The 17,549-nt window shown below is 38.3% G+C and overlaps 1 protein-coding gene across 1 annotated transcript; it reads right to left on the reverse strand.

The window, feature by feature from the left end:
- Positions 1-5,315: 5,315 nt before the first annotated feature.
- Positions 5,316-14,268, reverse strand: rdh7.2.L (retinol dehydrogenase 7, gene 2 L homeolog). The gene is given in 5 exon segments (NM_001094615.2): positions 5,316-5,634; positions 5,982-6,145; positions 8,080-8,338; positions 10,592-10,925; positions 14,202-14,268. Coding segments are annotated over 4 exon segments (954 nt in total). The 5' UTR covers positions 10,905-10,925; positions 14,202-14,268; the 3' UTR covers positions 5,316-5,416.
- Between the last annotated feature and the right edge of the window lie 3,281 nt (positions 14,269-17,549).

The following is a 17,549-nucleotide window of genomic DNA, read 5'->3' on the forward strand; positions in this document are numbered from 1 at the left end:
CTTATTTGTGATCACATGAGTGTTTCAGCAGAAACCTGTAAATGTCAAATTTTAACTAAATTTGGCAACTCACTGCAGGTAAACATGGCAACTGTCCTGGTTAAATGAAATACCTTAAGCTTCATGATTGATCAAGTTATTTATGTTATTTGTTGACTGGAAGCTGAAGTCCAAATAAAGCATGCTTATTAGCCATCAATAAATTGATCAGAAAATCAGACACTGTGTGCACCTAGTGCACCATTAATGCAGCATTTTTACATAATGAAAAGAAAAATAAGGATTCTTTGTATCCTTTACCCTTCTGGTTGAGCTCTGTTTTGGATTTCTGTAGGTATAGCGCTAATAGAGCATGCACAATTAAAATACAGGTATGGGATCCATTATCCAGAAACATGTGTTAAGATTGAATATACTAACTAGGCCTCAAAGTCAGGTCAAGGGGTTAAACTTAAAGTTCTTGCTTGCTAGTGCACAAAATGTTATAGGAATTGAAACTGTTTTGCTTAGCGCATGAAAAGCCCCTAGAATTCAGTCAATCAATCATATAAGAAAAAGGAGAAATTAATGAAAATGTTAATGAAGTTTTGATCCGGGTATAAAATTGGATAACAAAAAGTGAAGGGCAGAATTCTCTGTCCGGACCTGTCTGATTTGCTGTATTGCTAAATCAGCAGTTTGGTGCACCTCGCAAATAAATCTGAGTTCTGAGTTTGAGCATTATCCGTGTGTCCAGATGTGGTGATTGCCTGAGAGATAAACTACTGAACTCTTCACCCTTTATCCAGAAAGCTCTGAATTACAGAAAGGCCATCACCCATCGACTCCATTGTATCCAAATAATCCAAATTTTTAAAAATGATTTTCTTTTTCTCTGTAAACAGTACATTGCACTTGATCCAAACTAAGATATAATCAATCCTTATTGGAAGCAAAATCAGCCTATTGGGGTTATTTAATGTTTACATGATTTTCTAGTAGACTTAAGGTATGAAGATCCAAATTACGGAAAGAACTGTTATCCGGAAAACCCCAGGTCCCGAGCATTCTGGATAACAGGTCCCATACCTGTACTACTATCATGGTCAGAAGCTGCCCCTAGTGAGTGCTATGCCACCCACAGCAGAAGGAAGCTCCTTGTGGATCACTCATTATACACATGATATAAGATGAGAAGTCGACTAATCCTACAACACATGCACGTGTGCCCTGAACAAGCTGGGACACTCACTTCCTCACATTGCCATCCATGCAGACAAAGTTGCACTTGCTAGGAGCATTTTCTCACTAAAATAATATTTATTTTTCCCCCAACTGCAACTCAATTTTTTTGTGATTAGTTGCTATGGGTGACAAGACCAGTACAGATATATTCCCCTTTATTACATTACCAACAAAGTGTCCCTAGTGTATTGCGTAAAGAGGATTTCTTGTCCTTCAGTGCACATGCCTAATGGTTTAGAATTGTTTAGTGGTGAACACAGTTTTCCCTTTTGCTCTAATGTATACTGTGCAGTGACCAGCCCCATGTTTTAGCTTCAATCATTTCAACTTCTGTCAGGTGATCCCTGTGGCGTCCAATAAAAGGGTATCTATTTGGGAGATTTAACCTTGGGTAGCAAGTTGCAGATAAAACGTTTTCCTCGAGAAAAATGTATGACCCATAGCAACCAATCAGATCTTTGCTTTTGTTTTTTAACTGGTAGGTGAACTCTAATTACTGATTAGTTTCTATGGGCAACATCACCAGTGATGTTTTAAGTCAATGTTTTACACTGCATGATATATAGGCCCCTTAATAAATTAGATGAACATTATTGTAGGACTGGCCATATTAGGGAAGACTTAATTGTCCACCTTGAATATATTGTAGTAGATGGACATACACACAATTAATTAATGTCCTTAATATATTGATATGGGTGAGTGCAAATGATTCTTGTTATGATGGCACATGTGTTCTATTCTTGTCCCTGTTTGTTGGGTATTCCCAGATCTGGTCGGAGAATTAACATATGTTATGTTAATTAACAATTAACATAACAGGCATTTCAGGTATGCAGAGACCAAAACAGCAAACACAGAGACCCAGACAACCCCCACCAGCCCAATAAATAGTGACTGTCTATGACATCTTACAGCAGCCCCTCTAGCATTTGCCAGAACCCACAGATTGCCGGTCCCAGCCTGAGTATTCATTGATTTAGTTCCTACTGAGAATCACTGTAAATGCAACACATCATATATCCTCAGGTGCAGTTGTCTGTGCACCTCTTCCATTGACTGGTCTATGTATCTCTGTTGGGGCTTTCTGGAAGCATATTTAGGCATTTTTCCTGTGCTTTGGCTTCATGAAGATTCTGATCCTGCTCTCAAGTCTTATACGCTCATTTTTTATAGACTATTCTAGGTTGGTGATCTTCATATATTTTAAAACATAACAGTGTGTGCGCTGGGCCCCCTGCAAAATAAAACGATGGAGGGGCCCGGCCCACTGCGATCCCCAAATGCCCTCCCTCCCATCCACACCCTGCTAGGGTTGCCACCTTTTCTTGAAAAAAATACTGACCTTCCTATATTTAAATGCATTTTCCCTAATAATAACATTGGGATTAAGCTTAATTTTTACCAGCCAGGCCGGTAAAACACCAGGCAGGTGGCAACCCTACACCCTGCCCTACATCTGCCTACTTGCCCCGGCACCAGAGTCTCCAAGCCACCTGTGTTCCCCTTCCCTGCTGCAGCCGGGTATATTGTTCTCAGCCATAAAGGAAGCAAACCCTGTTCCCTAGCCCCGCCCGACCATGGAGTCTGCCTCTATTATTACGCCACTGAATATAACTTATGTTGACTATGCCTTTGAAACGTACCGTATGCAAAAGTCATGGAAAGGAATTACTTGCAATTGCTATTCCTCTTGGGAACAGATGGGGTCAGTACTGCCTGCTGTTATTCAACTACAATTCTGTTTATAGACAGGGATTATGTTTGTTGTTCATAACCTTGTGTACCTCAATCCATTGGATCAGTTTTTTTGCATGTGCTGCCACGTTACCTTAGGTCAAATCTAATATCTGAAACACAGTTGATTTGGGCTGAAAAAAGACCAAAGTCCATGAAATTCAACCCCTCGTAAATATCAAAGACATGCACAGTTTCTCGCTTAAAAACATTTATTGGTGCATATAAACCACAAAAAATAACATGTCAATATTCAATTCACACACACCACAAAGCAGTGTCTCCCCCCCAGTCTGCCTACCTGTTGTTAGCCACACCCTCCTGACGCGTTTCGCGCTATTCATTCTGATGAAGCGCCCAATAGCGCGAAACGCGTCAGGAGGGTGTGGCTAACAACAGGTAGGCAGACTGGGGGGGAGACACTGCTTTGTGGTGTGTGTGAATTGAATATTGACATGTTATTTTTTGTGGTTTATATGCACCAATAAATGTTTTTAAGCGAGAAACTGTGCATGTCTTTGATATTTACTTTGGTTTAATTGGGCCTGTGCACAGGACTCGCTGTATAGACAGCAGCTACCCCATAATTGATTTTGTTTTACTACAAATTCAACCCCTCCAAGCAAACTTCAGTGCACATAGTTGCATAGTTAATTAAGGCTGAAAAGGGACCAAAGTCAGTAAAGAACCCACACGTGTTTTGCATTGGCTTTGTCAAGTTGGCTGATCATTGCAGTTTAGTATTTATCTTGTAAATCGGTCCCTTTGTTCCTCCCTTGCCTCTACTCCACACTTGATGTCTGTTTAAATACTACAGGTATGGGATCTGTTATCCAGAAAGCTCCGGAAAGGTCGTCTCCCATAGACTTCATTTTATCCAAATAATCCACATTTTTAAAAATGATTTCCTTTTTCTCTGTAATAATAAAACAGTGGCTTGTACTAGATCCAAACTAAGATATAATTAAAGTTGGCCATAGACGTGCAGATTATAGCCTATGTCAGATGAATGATTGTCCGTGCCAATCTAGCAACTAACCATTCAGATTAATATAAAGTAGTAAAGAGAACATATCACACCATGCTATTAATTGACAGACAGCAATCACACCAGGCTATTAATTGACAGACAGCAATCATAAAAAAGTTATTTCTGACAAATAGTAGTCTCCCATTGATATCATCCCATTGCAATACATGCAGAGATATTATCGGTAGCCGATATAAATCTTTTAACCTGTCCGATTGACTGAACATCCAATTACCATAATATGAAAAATGTCTCGACACTCCACACATGGTCCGAAAATTGGACGAGCCTTCGTGTGATGGTATCTTTGTGTCTATAGTGAGCTTAATCCTTATTGGAAGTAAAACCAGCTTATTGGGTTTAGTTCATGTTTACATGATTTTCTAGAAATGAAGATCCAAATTACAGAAAGATCCATTATCCTGAGCAGGTCCTGAGCATTCTGGATAACAGGTCCCATACCTGTACCACTACATGCTTCCCTTCATTTACTTGGGACAACGATACACGTTACATATATAAGAAATTACAAGGGAATGTAAGAACAGGAACAATGTTTGCATTGGGTCTTAAAACATATCTATCAGGTTTTATTTTAAACAGTACTGTATATCAATGATATTAACGTGACTCATAAAGGTCATATTTTACACTGGAAAAGGAGGTGCTTGAAGACTTGATATTATAATGTGGAGGCCTGTTTATTGAAGGTCAAATATTAGTGGTTTTAGAGTTTTTTAAACCACGATTAAACTAATTTTCTGTAAAACCACAAATGCCATGAAAGTTATTAAACGATCCGAGTATAAAAAGTATGAACGGAAAAACTGCTGAATGATGCACTGAACATTAGGAAAATCCCCAAAATTCTATTTTTTTTGGATAATTATTAGTGAAAAAAAAAATCAGAAAACCTGGTCCAATAGGATCATCGTCCCACTGGTTTGTACTTGGTGCAGGTTTGTATTAGAGTTTTTCTGGGTTTTTACACTAAATAAATATAGAATTTTTAGAGTTTTAGAGAAATAAAAAAACACGAAATTTTTTTAAAAAAAAAATATGATTCAGGAAAAATAGATATCCAAATTTTTGAGGCCTGGCTCAGCTTTAGGTTTTGTACATTCACACTATAACATGCTTGTGTGGGTTTTGATGGATTATGTTGTCCTACTCTAAACAATATGGTGAAACAATTTAGGATAACAACCCACAGGCTTTTGTACCCCTGTGTAACATATATTTCCTTTCTTTTCATGCTGCTTTTTTAACGAGAATGATTATTCCCTTTGTATCTTTGTAAATATCATTGTTTTTTTTCTTTTCATTGTGATGTTTATTATAATACATGCAATTCTGGAAACTAACATTTTACTGCAAAAGACCTGCTTTCCATGACCTAATCTTTACAATGAAGTACTTTAGCAGTCATACTCCTTGGGCTGGTTTAGGATTATCAATACCAAACAGAAAGTCTACTAGTGATGTAGGGAAATAGGAAAGAGGCAAGAAGAGCAGCTTTGCATCCCAGCCAGCAGAATAACGTGTCCGAGGATGTATCGCAGTGAGGGCATGCTCCAAGCAGTCGGTCACCAATGAAAGATCCCCTTTGCACAATGGAACAATCGTCTCAGATGCCTTGCACGCTACAGCAAGAACAAAATGGTATATGTTAAGTAAGCTATAGATGGCATCAGAAGCACACACAAAATAAAAAAGCACACACAAAATAAATATTGTTAAATGTGATTGGCTTTGGCCTAGTTATTACTGTGTATCATCAGTTGTAGAATATAATCCAAATGCTGAAATCAGATAGTGGCAGATTTGCATAAGGGTGATCCTTGTCGTCACCACTCTACGGGGGCAGGAATGATCAGGGTGGGTTGGGTTACAGCATAGAGATAATGGAATAATTAATTCACCCCTGTCATCAGATCAACCTATTCCAGAGGAACAAAATAAGCATTTATGAGTAAATAATAAAACCTACATTTTTCAAAGTATTCCTGTCCATAGCTTTGGCGGATTTCCTCAGTGGTGTTGTTCCAGGCCTTTTCTAAACTTTGATTTACTAAATCTGTGTTTGTTATTTGTGTTTTAAAAAAGCCTGGTTCCACTATAGACACCTTTACACCGAACGGCCTCATCTCACGCCTGGAGAGTAGAAAAGGAGATACAAAGGTGTTAAGAGTGTAGGATTCATGTATTGAGCAAAACAACTGATAATTCCAGATTTGTTTTGCTGTCTTCTAATTTGACATAAATTTACCAAAATTATAATCCACAAATTCACACTTGCATGTCATTGGAAATTAGCCAGTAGTGATGGGCGAATTTGTCCCGTTTTGATTCGCCGAAAAATTAGTGGATTTCCAGCGAAATTCACGAAACGGCAAAAAATTTGTGAAATGTGAATTTTGACGCCCGCGTCAATTTTGACGACGGTGTTAAAGTCAATGGGCATCCGAATAATGTTAACGCGTGGCAGTGTAGACCCAATGGACTTTTCCGACGTGCGTCCAAAATCTTTTTGATACAGACGAATTTTCGCAACAGTTTCGCAAATTTATTCGCCAGTGGCGAAATGTGGAAATTCAACGCAAATTTATTCGCCCATCACTACTAGCCAGACATGTGATTCCACCATAGGTTGCGTAATACAGTAAGTGCATTACTTTGTTTCCTTCTCCAGGAGCAGACAAGCGACAGAAGAAAATGAATTATTTTATATGTGAATTTGCATTGCTTTTGCAGTAAAAGCCAATAAATGTTATGCATCGTATGAGTATTGTTTTTTAGTGTAGCTTCGTATTTTAGGACAAAATAGACTACATACATTTGCAACATGAGTATTACAATTGAAACTGCAGTAAACTCAACAGGGTCTGAGGGTATAGGATTTTAAGTGGTCCAGTTAATTGTAACTTGTAGTAAATCCACAACTGAAGGGTCACAGGATAACATAAATACATAATATATACAACATGTATTACTTGTTTATTTAAGTGGGACATATTTCCCCCCCCAACAACATAATGTAAAATTGCTTTTCTGTGCAAACATTTTCCTTTAGTTTTGATGATATTATTAGATTTACACAGCTAATATCATGAACATGTAACAAGTGTACCCCCTGCTTCTCTGTCCATCTGGCCAGAATTCCTAAAGCTTAAGCTGCTGACAATGGACATCGTCTCCTGACACTACTCACTTTAATCTCAGAACTGAGCAGAAAGGCATCAGGAGACGCCTCCTGCATCAGTGTCTAAAATGGGAAATATCCAGAAAATGAAAATTTATCATAAGCTTCATCACAGTAAAATAAGAAACTTTCTAAATATAATCAATTCAAAATTCTCTACTGTTTTTCTTTATTCTCTCCTCAAATTTTGGTTGACAGTTAGATCTTGTAAATCTGTTTGTGGAGGCTCTCTTTCCAAACAAATGTTTAGAGCTTACTCAAATAACTTATTCCAGCACAAACACAATCCAACAAAATAACTGACTTTGGCACAAATCCTGCATACAGAGAGAGAAAGGATTAATTGTGACTTTAAAAGAGTTAGCTCTAATACATCTTCTAGGCCCCTAGAACCTGTCAATCAAAATAAGAGCTTGACTCCTGCATTAGGACAGAATGAACAGAGACAAATGCTGAGTATGGGAGAGTGGAAAGATACTTATTTTAGAAACTGTACAGAAGTTTTAATTGATAATATTTGGAAAATACCTCATTTCATTATGATGAAGTTACTGGCTATGGCAGACAGAACAGCAGGCAGCACTCCTAGTATAAATGTGTGATATTAGCAGTGTAAAACTGCTAATATCTTGAAAACTATATTTAAAAAAGTTAATGTAAATTGCAGAAAAGTATTCTTTACATTAAGATTTGGGGGTGGTCATGTGTGCCGTAAACCAATAGTTTCCAAACTCTTAAGTATAGTGCACCATTTATTTCTTATACCACGTGCTTTTGCTGTTAGATGTAAAAAATGTTGGGGTATCAAGCCCATTTAAAAGCTCTGGTGAGGGGGCTCTGGGGGAAAAAAGGTTGGTTTAGAGTATGCAAACGTCACCTTACTCACCTGAGACTATCAGAGAAAGATTCCACTCCGTATTTGGACATGCAATATCCCCCTCCAGAGAAAGTTATTCTACCTGCCACGCTGGCTATATTTACCACACGCCCTCGGGCTTTCCTGATAAGGTGCAACATATTGATTGTCACATCAACAAGGCCTAACAGGTTTACATTCATGATCTTTATAAAATCTTCTTTGGTTAACCATTCATTTGGAGCACAAGGAAAACTAATTCCTGCATTGTTCACTAAGCCCCAGAGCCCTGTAATAAAGAAAATGGATTGTAATGTAAAGGATAGATACCAGAGGTGAGATAACAGATGAACACATCATTAATAAAACAATGGTAAATGTGCAAATATTCAGCCACAAATCTGTAGACCGTAATACCAGCCAGGGTCTAATATAAGGGATAAACATACTCTGTCCACTGTTGAATACGTTGGTACCAGTGACATTATAAAGGAGATAAAGGATAATTAGAATACATTTCACAGTTTATTTTTGGTGCATACAGATTTAAAGGAATTGTTCAGAATAAAAATAAAAACTGGGTAAATAGATAGGCTGTGCAAAATAAAAAATGTTTCTAGTTAGTTAGCCCAAAATGTAATATATAAAGGCTGGAGTGACTGGATGTCTAATATAATAGCCAGAATACTAATTCCTGGTTTCCACTGGTTAGTTACCAGACAATAACCAAACAGTGACTTGTGGGGGGGGGGCACATGGATCTGAATCTGAGCTGCATTGCTGAGGATCAATCGCAAACTTACCGAACAGTTATGTCCCATGTGTTAGAGAGCTGAAAAGCAGGAAGTAGTGTTCTGGCTATTATGTTAGACATCCAGCCACTCCAGCCTTTATACATTACATTTTTGACTAACTAACTATATCAGAAACATTTTTTTATTTTGCACAGCCTATTTACCCAGTTTTTATTTTTACACTGAACTGTTCCTTTAAAGGAGAACTCCCCTTAATAAAAACCATTACCCAGTACCCTACATACACCTATAAGTGCAGAGTGAGCGCAGCGGAGCTCATGGGTACCATCTTTTAGCTCCTCAGATTTCTTCAGGTCCTCTTCCTTTCCTTCTGCAATTTCTGTCACTTTTGGCACATACGCAGTTGCTACAAACAGGAAGAATGCTCCAACTGTGCATGTGCCAATATGGCGCTCACTTCCCAAAGAAATCTGAAGAGCCAGTAGTGTATGTAGGGACCCATAGGTTTTACTATGTTCCTATGGCTTTAAATCCCTATCCTTCCCTTTTCTCTAGTTACTAGACAAAAACCTATGTATCTAATTTCTAATTCTATTTTCATAACCAGTAGTTATTGGCCAAAGGGTTTGATGACTACTTCCTACCACACTTCAATATAGTGTGTGGAAAGGGGTGGATCTTCCTCTTTGGCTCCTGGTGTCCTTCCAGCTAGGTTGTTCCCAAATAAGCCTGGATACACCAAGGCCCAGTAAAGCCACCACCCTAAAGGGACAGCAGGAAACCCGTGAACGAGGTTAACAAGCACAGGTTAGTTTATTTCATAGACTATCTAGGAGAGTGAGATAGACAGATTATATAGAACGAGCAGTTGTGTGCTCCATCAAGGATAATAGCAGGGAGTAGCTTCCCACAAGGCTTCCTTGTATGCCTTTAGTGAAGGGACCACAGTGGATAGGGTGTCAGGCAGTGGCGTAGCTACCGGGGGAGCAGGGGGTGCAATTGGGCTAGGGCCCGCACGCCCTCAGGGCTCCCGGCAGCTCGTGCGCCACTGGATTCTGGCCCCCGGCTGCGCGCCCCTCACGTTACTGGTGTCAGGCTAGAATTCTTCTCCCTAACCACTCCTCTGGATGGGATCCAGACCACTTAAAGGTGTATCTGCCTGAGGGAATTGATGTACGCTTGACTATTTGCCTTATGGGAGTCATAACTGTAAATTCTGTATCATTCTCCTCTATCTACCCTCCTCTGTGTTATGTTACACAGGGGTTTATATTAGTGGAGGGGGGTTGAGTTCTCCTTTAAGGTGGCCATACACCGGCCAATAAAAACTGCCAACATGTATGTACGTATGTATGTATGTATGTAGACATGGGGCCCTGACCAATATGTGGCTAAAGACTGGTCAGATATTGGTTAGACAGGTTTAAAAATGCAGTTGGAGCAAGGACCGCATTGGCCCATTAATGTAGTTAACTAACGGTGTTTTTAAACTTTTACTATTAAACTTTTTAACCTTTAATTAATATCTGGCCACGTTTTGGTCAGGGAAGCCCTTTGGAGGACCCCAATAACATCGCCTGTATCTCTGTCATTATGATCTGATCATAGGCCCTAGAGACCAATGATTGGATCAGCCCGACATAGCTGACCTCAAGGTGGGCATATCAGTGAAAGATCTGCTCTCATGACCATCTTAAGAGTAGCTGTGAGAATATTGACTGTAAGTAACAGGCCAGGCAGGTACATCCTGCTAATCTATCACTAATATTTCACTATTTCAGTTTTACCTTTATCTCCAACAATCTGGCTAGCCCACTTTTCTGCAGATTTCACACTCTTGCTGTCAGTTACATCCAGGAGAATTGTCTGTAGCCCGCTTGATGTCTGCTTTTTTAGTTCTTCAGCCCCTCTATCGGTCAGACAGGCTGCCAGCACATGTATCCCACGTCTATCCAGCTTTCTTGCTAACAGGTTCCCAAATCCAGAGTCACAGCCAGTGATCAACACATATTTATCAGTTAGATTGTCCAAAATATGTCTGCCCTTGTACCACCTATACAGGAGACTCAGAGGCACAAGTAGCAGTAGAAGGACCCACATGGCAGCGGATGTAGTGTATCACTGTAAAATATATGATTCAACAGAACATTATATATAATTGACTTTTTAAGAAGTAGAGGACATTTTGCAAAGATTTTGTGAAACATAACTTGGGCACAAAGGGTAAAAGGGAATAAAGGGGTCACCTGTTTGCCAATGGAAGCATTAGAACAAAACCACCAAACACAAGAAATACCATATTAGTTCCCTTATTTTAAGAGAGAAATACTTTCATATAAAGCAAGGTATTCACAGGGCTTTAAAATATGGTGAAAAAAAAATAAAGTATATTTTCTATTCCAGTGTTTTGGACTTCCTTGAGACCTTTGTCAAGGTGACAATAAACTTTATATACTTTTTTCACCACATTTTAAAGTTCTGTGCTATTCTTAGCTTGAGAGGCAGGATATTCAAGTTCTGGACAAAAGTATCAGGCAAATCTTAAAAGACTGGTTTCTTGTAAGACAGTATTTCAAATATTTTGTTAAGCTTTAGAAATGTATGAAAACATGCTCCCTAGACTAAAGTACTACTGATATACACCCTTATGTGATTATATGTGATTATATAACCAGTTTCACATTAAATGTGTTTTTCTGAAATGTTTCCCATTTATCCAGCATGATAAACCCTGAGTACCAAACATTATTTTCTTGTAACCTGGGCTGACACATAGGGGGTTATTTACTAAAATCCAATTTTATCTAATTTTTTAGATAATTTCTATTTATCTTTAAAATTATTTATCTTTAAAATAACTCGAAAAAATTGTATTGGGAACAAACTCAATAGATCGATCAAAAAACGGAATTGTACAAAATTTTCAGACTTTTCTCCCGAATCACTTGATTTTTCAGGGTTATTGCTCGAAAACCCCCTTAGGCTTCTGCTATTGACATGATTGGGGTCCAAAATACCACCTCCCATATTGTATTCTTTTTTTTTTTTTTTTTTTTAAAGATTTATTTGGGATGTTATATATATATATATATATATATATATATATATATATATATATATATATATATATATATATATATATATATATATATATATATATATATATATATATATATATATATATATATACTAGACTAATATATACTAGAAACCCGCACTTGCAATTCTCCCTGATTTTCTATTGATATTGCAAATTGACTTTTATGGAAGTTTCAGGTGCAATGAAGTCCAATGTCTGCCAATAATGTGAATAAATATTGAAATACACAGTTCCACAGCTCTTCAGCGCTTTATGCAGATCCTCTTGTTTGCACTGTTACCCCCAAATGAAAGGGCAGTGATATCTAGTTACGAACTTTTATGGCCACTGGTCAGATATTTTTAAGATTATCCTGTGTATGGCTCTTAGCTCTCTCTTCATATATATATATATATATATATATATATATATATATATATATATATATATATATATATATATATATATATATATATATATATATATATATATATATATATACTAGACTAATATATACTAGAAACCCGCACTTGCAATTCTCCCTGATTTTCTATTGATATTGCAAATTGACTTTTATGGAAGTTTCAGGTGCAATGAAGTCCAATGTCTGCCAATAATGTGAATAAATATTGAAATACACAGTTCCACAGCTCTTCAGCGCTTTATGCAGATCCTCTTGTTTGCACTGTTACCCCCAAATGAAAGGGCAGTGATATCTAGTTACGAACTTTTATGGCCACTGGTCAGATATTTTTAAGATTATCCTGTGTATGGCTCTTAGCTCTCTCTTCATTTCTCTAGGGTTAATGAGGGAGAAATGATGAACATTGGTTTTTGTTGTTTAAAATGCCTAAACACAAAAACTTGTCACCATTCTGCAATGCATCCATGTGCTGGAGTTTAATTTGTCAACAATATAACTTACTAACAAAACTTTACTGCAGTTTGTGCTGGCTGGGGGAGTACACCCTTAAATAAATGGACCGTAATATGAAAGCAGCACTAGAGTCTTACCCCCCATATGTAATAAATATGTAATAAAGTTGGCCCAGGTACAGTATCCCATGCAAACCCCTGTAAATTATACCTCCTAATGATTAGTTGATTAGGATTGGGGATGCACTGAATCCTGGATCCGGTTCGGTATTCGGACAGGATTCGGCCATTTTCAGCAGAATCCTTGTGCCTAGCTGAACCGAATCCAAATCAATTAGGGCTCCGATTCGGTTCGGTATTCACCCAAATCTTTCACAAAGGATTCAGGGGTTCAGCTGAATCCAAAATAGTGGATTTGGTGCATCCCTAATTAGGTTACTAGAGTTCTAGTAAATGTTGCACCATTTGATAAATAATTCAAATTATTTTTTAAAAAATGGTGAAAAATATTAAAAAAAAATGAAAAAAGAGAATAGAGCAAAGTGCTTAGGAGGTTTTATTAGTGGTGTAACTACCATACAGTAGACCCCGTATTTATGGAAGGGCCCAGGGTACTGTATTGTACTGTACTGTATTGTGGGGTCGGCTGTATGATAGTTCCCCCTCTCCAGCTACTTTGAACTTTGCTGGTGTGGTCGGGTAGGGGGTTCGAGGGCCTACAAGTGCGGACTGCCCACAAGTGAACAGGCCCCTCCTGAATATTTTTTTTGTGGGGAGGGCCTTGAACATTGAAGGTATGTCACTTAGATTGTAAGCTCTACGAGGCAGGGACCTCCTTTCTATTGTCTCTCTTGCCACATGACACTTAAGCTCTGTGTTCTTATATAAGCTCTGTGTATATTTATTATATTTATTATGTTACATATCCTCCCTGTGTGTACTTTTATATATTGTACAGCGCTGTGGGTTACACATACAATACATGTTAATTGTCAGTCCCCTTTAAAATCTAAATAGAAGCGAGTGCAAAAGTCTACTAATAAATGAGCATAGATTATAACACTGCCTGGGAAAAACCACACCTAGTAATTTTTCAGTAATAAATGAACACATAAATGAATGGTTAATAAAGAAACTTGTCATTGATTGCAAACAATTATAGAAACACTATAATGAAGAACTAACACATATAATTAGAATGCAGTAGCAGCAGCAACTTACACTGTAAACGCTTTAGGATCTTTGCCTTTAATCCGTGAGTCTGCTGATATGCAAGAACTGCCCTGCAGGAATTATACCCTGTGCAAATTGTATAATATAGCACTATGCTGAGAAACATTAACACTGTCAATACTGGATGATATTTATGTGTAGAAATACAAGCCAAAAATAAATAAGAAATGTAACGAATGGAAAGTCACAAAAGTTGAACAAGTTCTTACCTGCTGACTGCCAGATCACAAAAACACCAGCTTAACAAGCAGTGATTCCAGTACAGCACACAACTGCACTGCGGGTGAGGAAACTGGGAGTAATATAGAGTAGAGTAGTGGTGAGTGAAATTAAGTGGGAGTGGAATTCAACTGTAAAAAATCTTACTTAAAGAGGTTGTTCACCTTTCAGTTAACTTTTAGTATGCTATAAAATGGTTTATTCTAAGGAACTTTTCAACTGACATTCGATTTCTAGTTTTTGAATTATTTTCCTGCTTATTCAAATGGGGGTCACTGACCCCATCTATAAACAAATGGTCCGCAAAGCTACAAATGTATTTTTATTACTACTTTTTATTATTCATCTTTCTATTCAGGCCCTCCTCTATTCATATTCCAGTCTTTTATTCAAATCAATGCATGGTTGCTAGGGTAACTTGGACCCTAGCATCCAGATTGCCGAACTTGGAAACTGGAGAGTTGCTGAATAAAAAGCTAAATAATGCAAAAACTACAAACAATAGAAATGAGAACCAATTGCAAATTGCAAAAAGACACATGTCCATCAAGTTCAACATTTTTCATAGTCTATATAAACCTGGTAGTTGATCCAGAGGAAGGCAAAAAATCCCATCTGAAGCCTCTCCAATTTGCCTTTAGAGGGGGGTAAAAATTACTTTCTGACTCCAAAATGGCAATCGGACTAGTCATTGGATCAACTTGTACTATGAGCTATCTCCCATAACCCTGTATTCCTTCACTTGCTAAAAAGCTATCCAACCCCTTCTTAAAGCTATCTAATGTATCAGCCTGTACAACTGATTCAGGGAGAGAATTCCACATCTTCACAGCTCTCACTGTAAAAAACCCCTTCTGAATATTTAGACAGAACCTCTTTTCTTCTAATCGGAATGGGTGACCTTGTGTCAGCTGGAAGGACCTACTGGTAAATAAAGCATTAGAGAGATTATTATACGATCCCCTTATATCTTTATACATAGTTATTATACCCCCCTTAAGCGCCTCTTCTCCAGTGTAAGCAATCCCAGCTTGGCCAGTCTTTCCTTATAGGTGTGATTTACCATACCTTTTACCAGCTTAGTTTCCCTTCTCTGGATTTTAGCCCCAAGTCAAGTCTCGTCGGTCTCGCTTAGTGCCACTGAAAATTGGTTAAGGGCTCTTACGCACTGGCGTTCTGACCTGCGCTCCCCTGCGTTCCGTTTTTTGGCGTTCAGCCGCAGGGAAGCGCAGGAATAGACGCATGTCATTATTTCAAATGGGGCTGTACGTGTAGGCGCCGAACGCAGGAAAAATGCAGCATGTTGCGTCTCAACCTGCGTTCGGCGCCTACACGCGCCTGAGTGAATACAGCCCCATTTGAAATAATGACATGCGTCTATTCCTGCGCTCCCCTGCGGCTGAACGCCAAAAAACAGAACGCAGGGGAGCGCAGGTCAGAACGCCAGTGAGTAAGAGCCCTTAACCAATTTTCAGTGGCACTAAGCGAGACCGACGAGACTTGACTTGGGGCTAAAATCCAGAGAAGGGAAACTAAGCTGGTAAAAGGTATGGTAGGTCAGACAGTGAAAGGCACTTACAAATGTGGTGCAAAAATATGCAAAACTTGTCAAGCAATTCTAACAGGCCCGGAATTTAAATCTAATGTGTCAGGACAAATCTTTAAGAATAGAGGGTTCTACAATTGCAACACTAGAAATGTTGTATATCATTTGGAATGCGGACACTGTAATAAACAGTATGTTGGCCGCACATCTCGTATGTTGAAGGAGAGAATAAGAGAGCACATTAGAAGCATAACTAATGAGGAAGAAACCACCCCGGTTGGCAAACATTTTAAAGCATGCTCAAATAACGGAATCAATGATTTAAAAGTCAAAGTAATTGAAAAAGTAAGGGTCCCCATTAGAGGAGGAGACCTTATCCATAGATTAAATCTTAGGGAGGCTTTTTGGATCCTTAAATTGGAAACCAGGATTCCAAATGGTCTTAATTATAGACACGATATAAGTTATCTATATTAGAGTTGGATACTGAGTTTCTAGGGTACTTAATGTTAATCTAGTTCTTACATGAACGCAACAATAGGCATGTAATTTGTTAAATAATATCTTAGATAAAAACCTTAACCTAAAGAAACGGAACCTAATAGATTTTGACAACTACTTTAAGACATAGAGATTTGCAATTTGTTTGGTTTTTATCTCATTTTAACAGTCCTATCTTATAAGGGTTTTAATGTATTTAAATAAAAGTGTAATTTTATTGTTTACCTTTGTATATAATTATAGCTGACCGAAATGAACAATTAGCCTATGACTAAGGGATACATTCCCGAAACGCGTTAGGTGTCGAACAGCAGCAACCCTAATAAACCATATTCCAGAAGTGCCGTCTGTCTGTCTGAGTTATATATGCCCTTCTCTGTACCCTCTCTAATACAATAATATCCTGTTTGAGTGATGGAGACCAAAACTGTACGGCATACTCTAGATGGGGCCTTACCAGTGCTCTATACAGTGGAAGAATAACCGCTCCTCCTGCGAATCTATGCTCAAGACCTTGTTTGCCCTTGAAGCTGCTTACTGGCATTGCTTGCTGCAGCCAAGTTTATTATCTACAAGGACTCCAAGGTCATTTTCTATTATGGTTTTGCCTTGTGCATTCCCATTAAGAGTATAAGTGGCTTGCATATTTTTACATCCCAGATGCATGATTTTATATTTATCAACATTGAATCTCATCTGCATGAGGATCAAGGATGTCGCATTCAGGATGGAATTAATTGGGCTGCATAGTTTTGTGTCACCTGCAAACACTAATAGATTACTTACAATACCCTCACATAAGTCATTAATGAACAAGTTAAATAAAAGTGGACCCAATACCGAGCCCTGAGGGACCCCACTAATAAACTTACTCCAAGGAGAGAATGTACCATTAACAACCACCCTCTGTACCTGATCCTGTAGCCAGTTTCCTATCCACGTGCAAACGACTTCATTAAGCCTAACAGGCCTTAGTTTAGAAAGAAGTCGTTTGTGGGACACTATCAAACGCTTTGGCAAAATCAAAATAGATCACATCTACTGGTCCCCCACTGTCCAGCATCTTACTTTCCTCATCATAAAAAGCAATCAAATTGGTCTGCCATATCCTTCATAAAGCCATGCTGATTGCTGCTCATAATGCCATTCACTAGAACAACATTTTGAATGTGATCCCTTAACAAGCCTTCAAATGATTTATCCGCCATAGATGTCAAACCTACTGGCCTATAATTGCCAGGCTGAGATCGTAATCCCTTTTTAAATATAGGAATGACTTCAGCTTTCCTCC

The sequence above is a fragment of the Xenopus laevis genome, chromosome 2L, assembly GCF_017654675.1.
Source record: "Xenopus laevis strain J_2021 chromosome 2L, Xenopus_laevis_v10.1, whole genome shotgun sequence".
NCBI classification, from domain to species: domain Eukaryota; kingdom Metazoa; phylum Chordata; class Amphibia; order Anura; family Pipidae; genus Xenopus; species Xenopus laevis.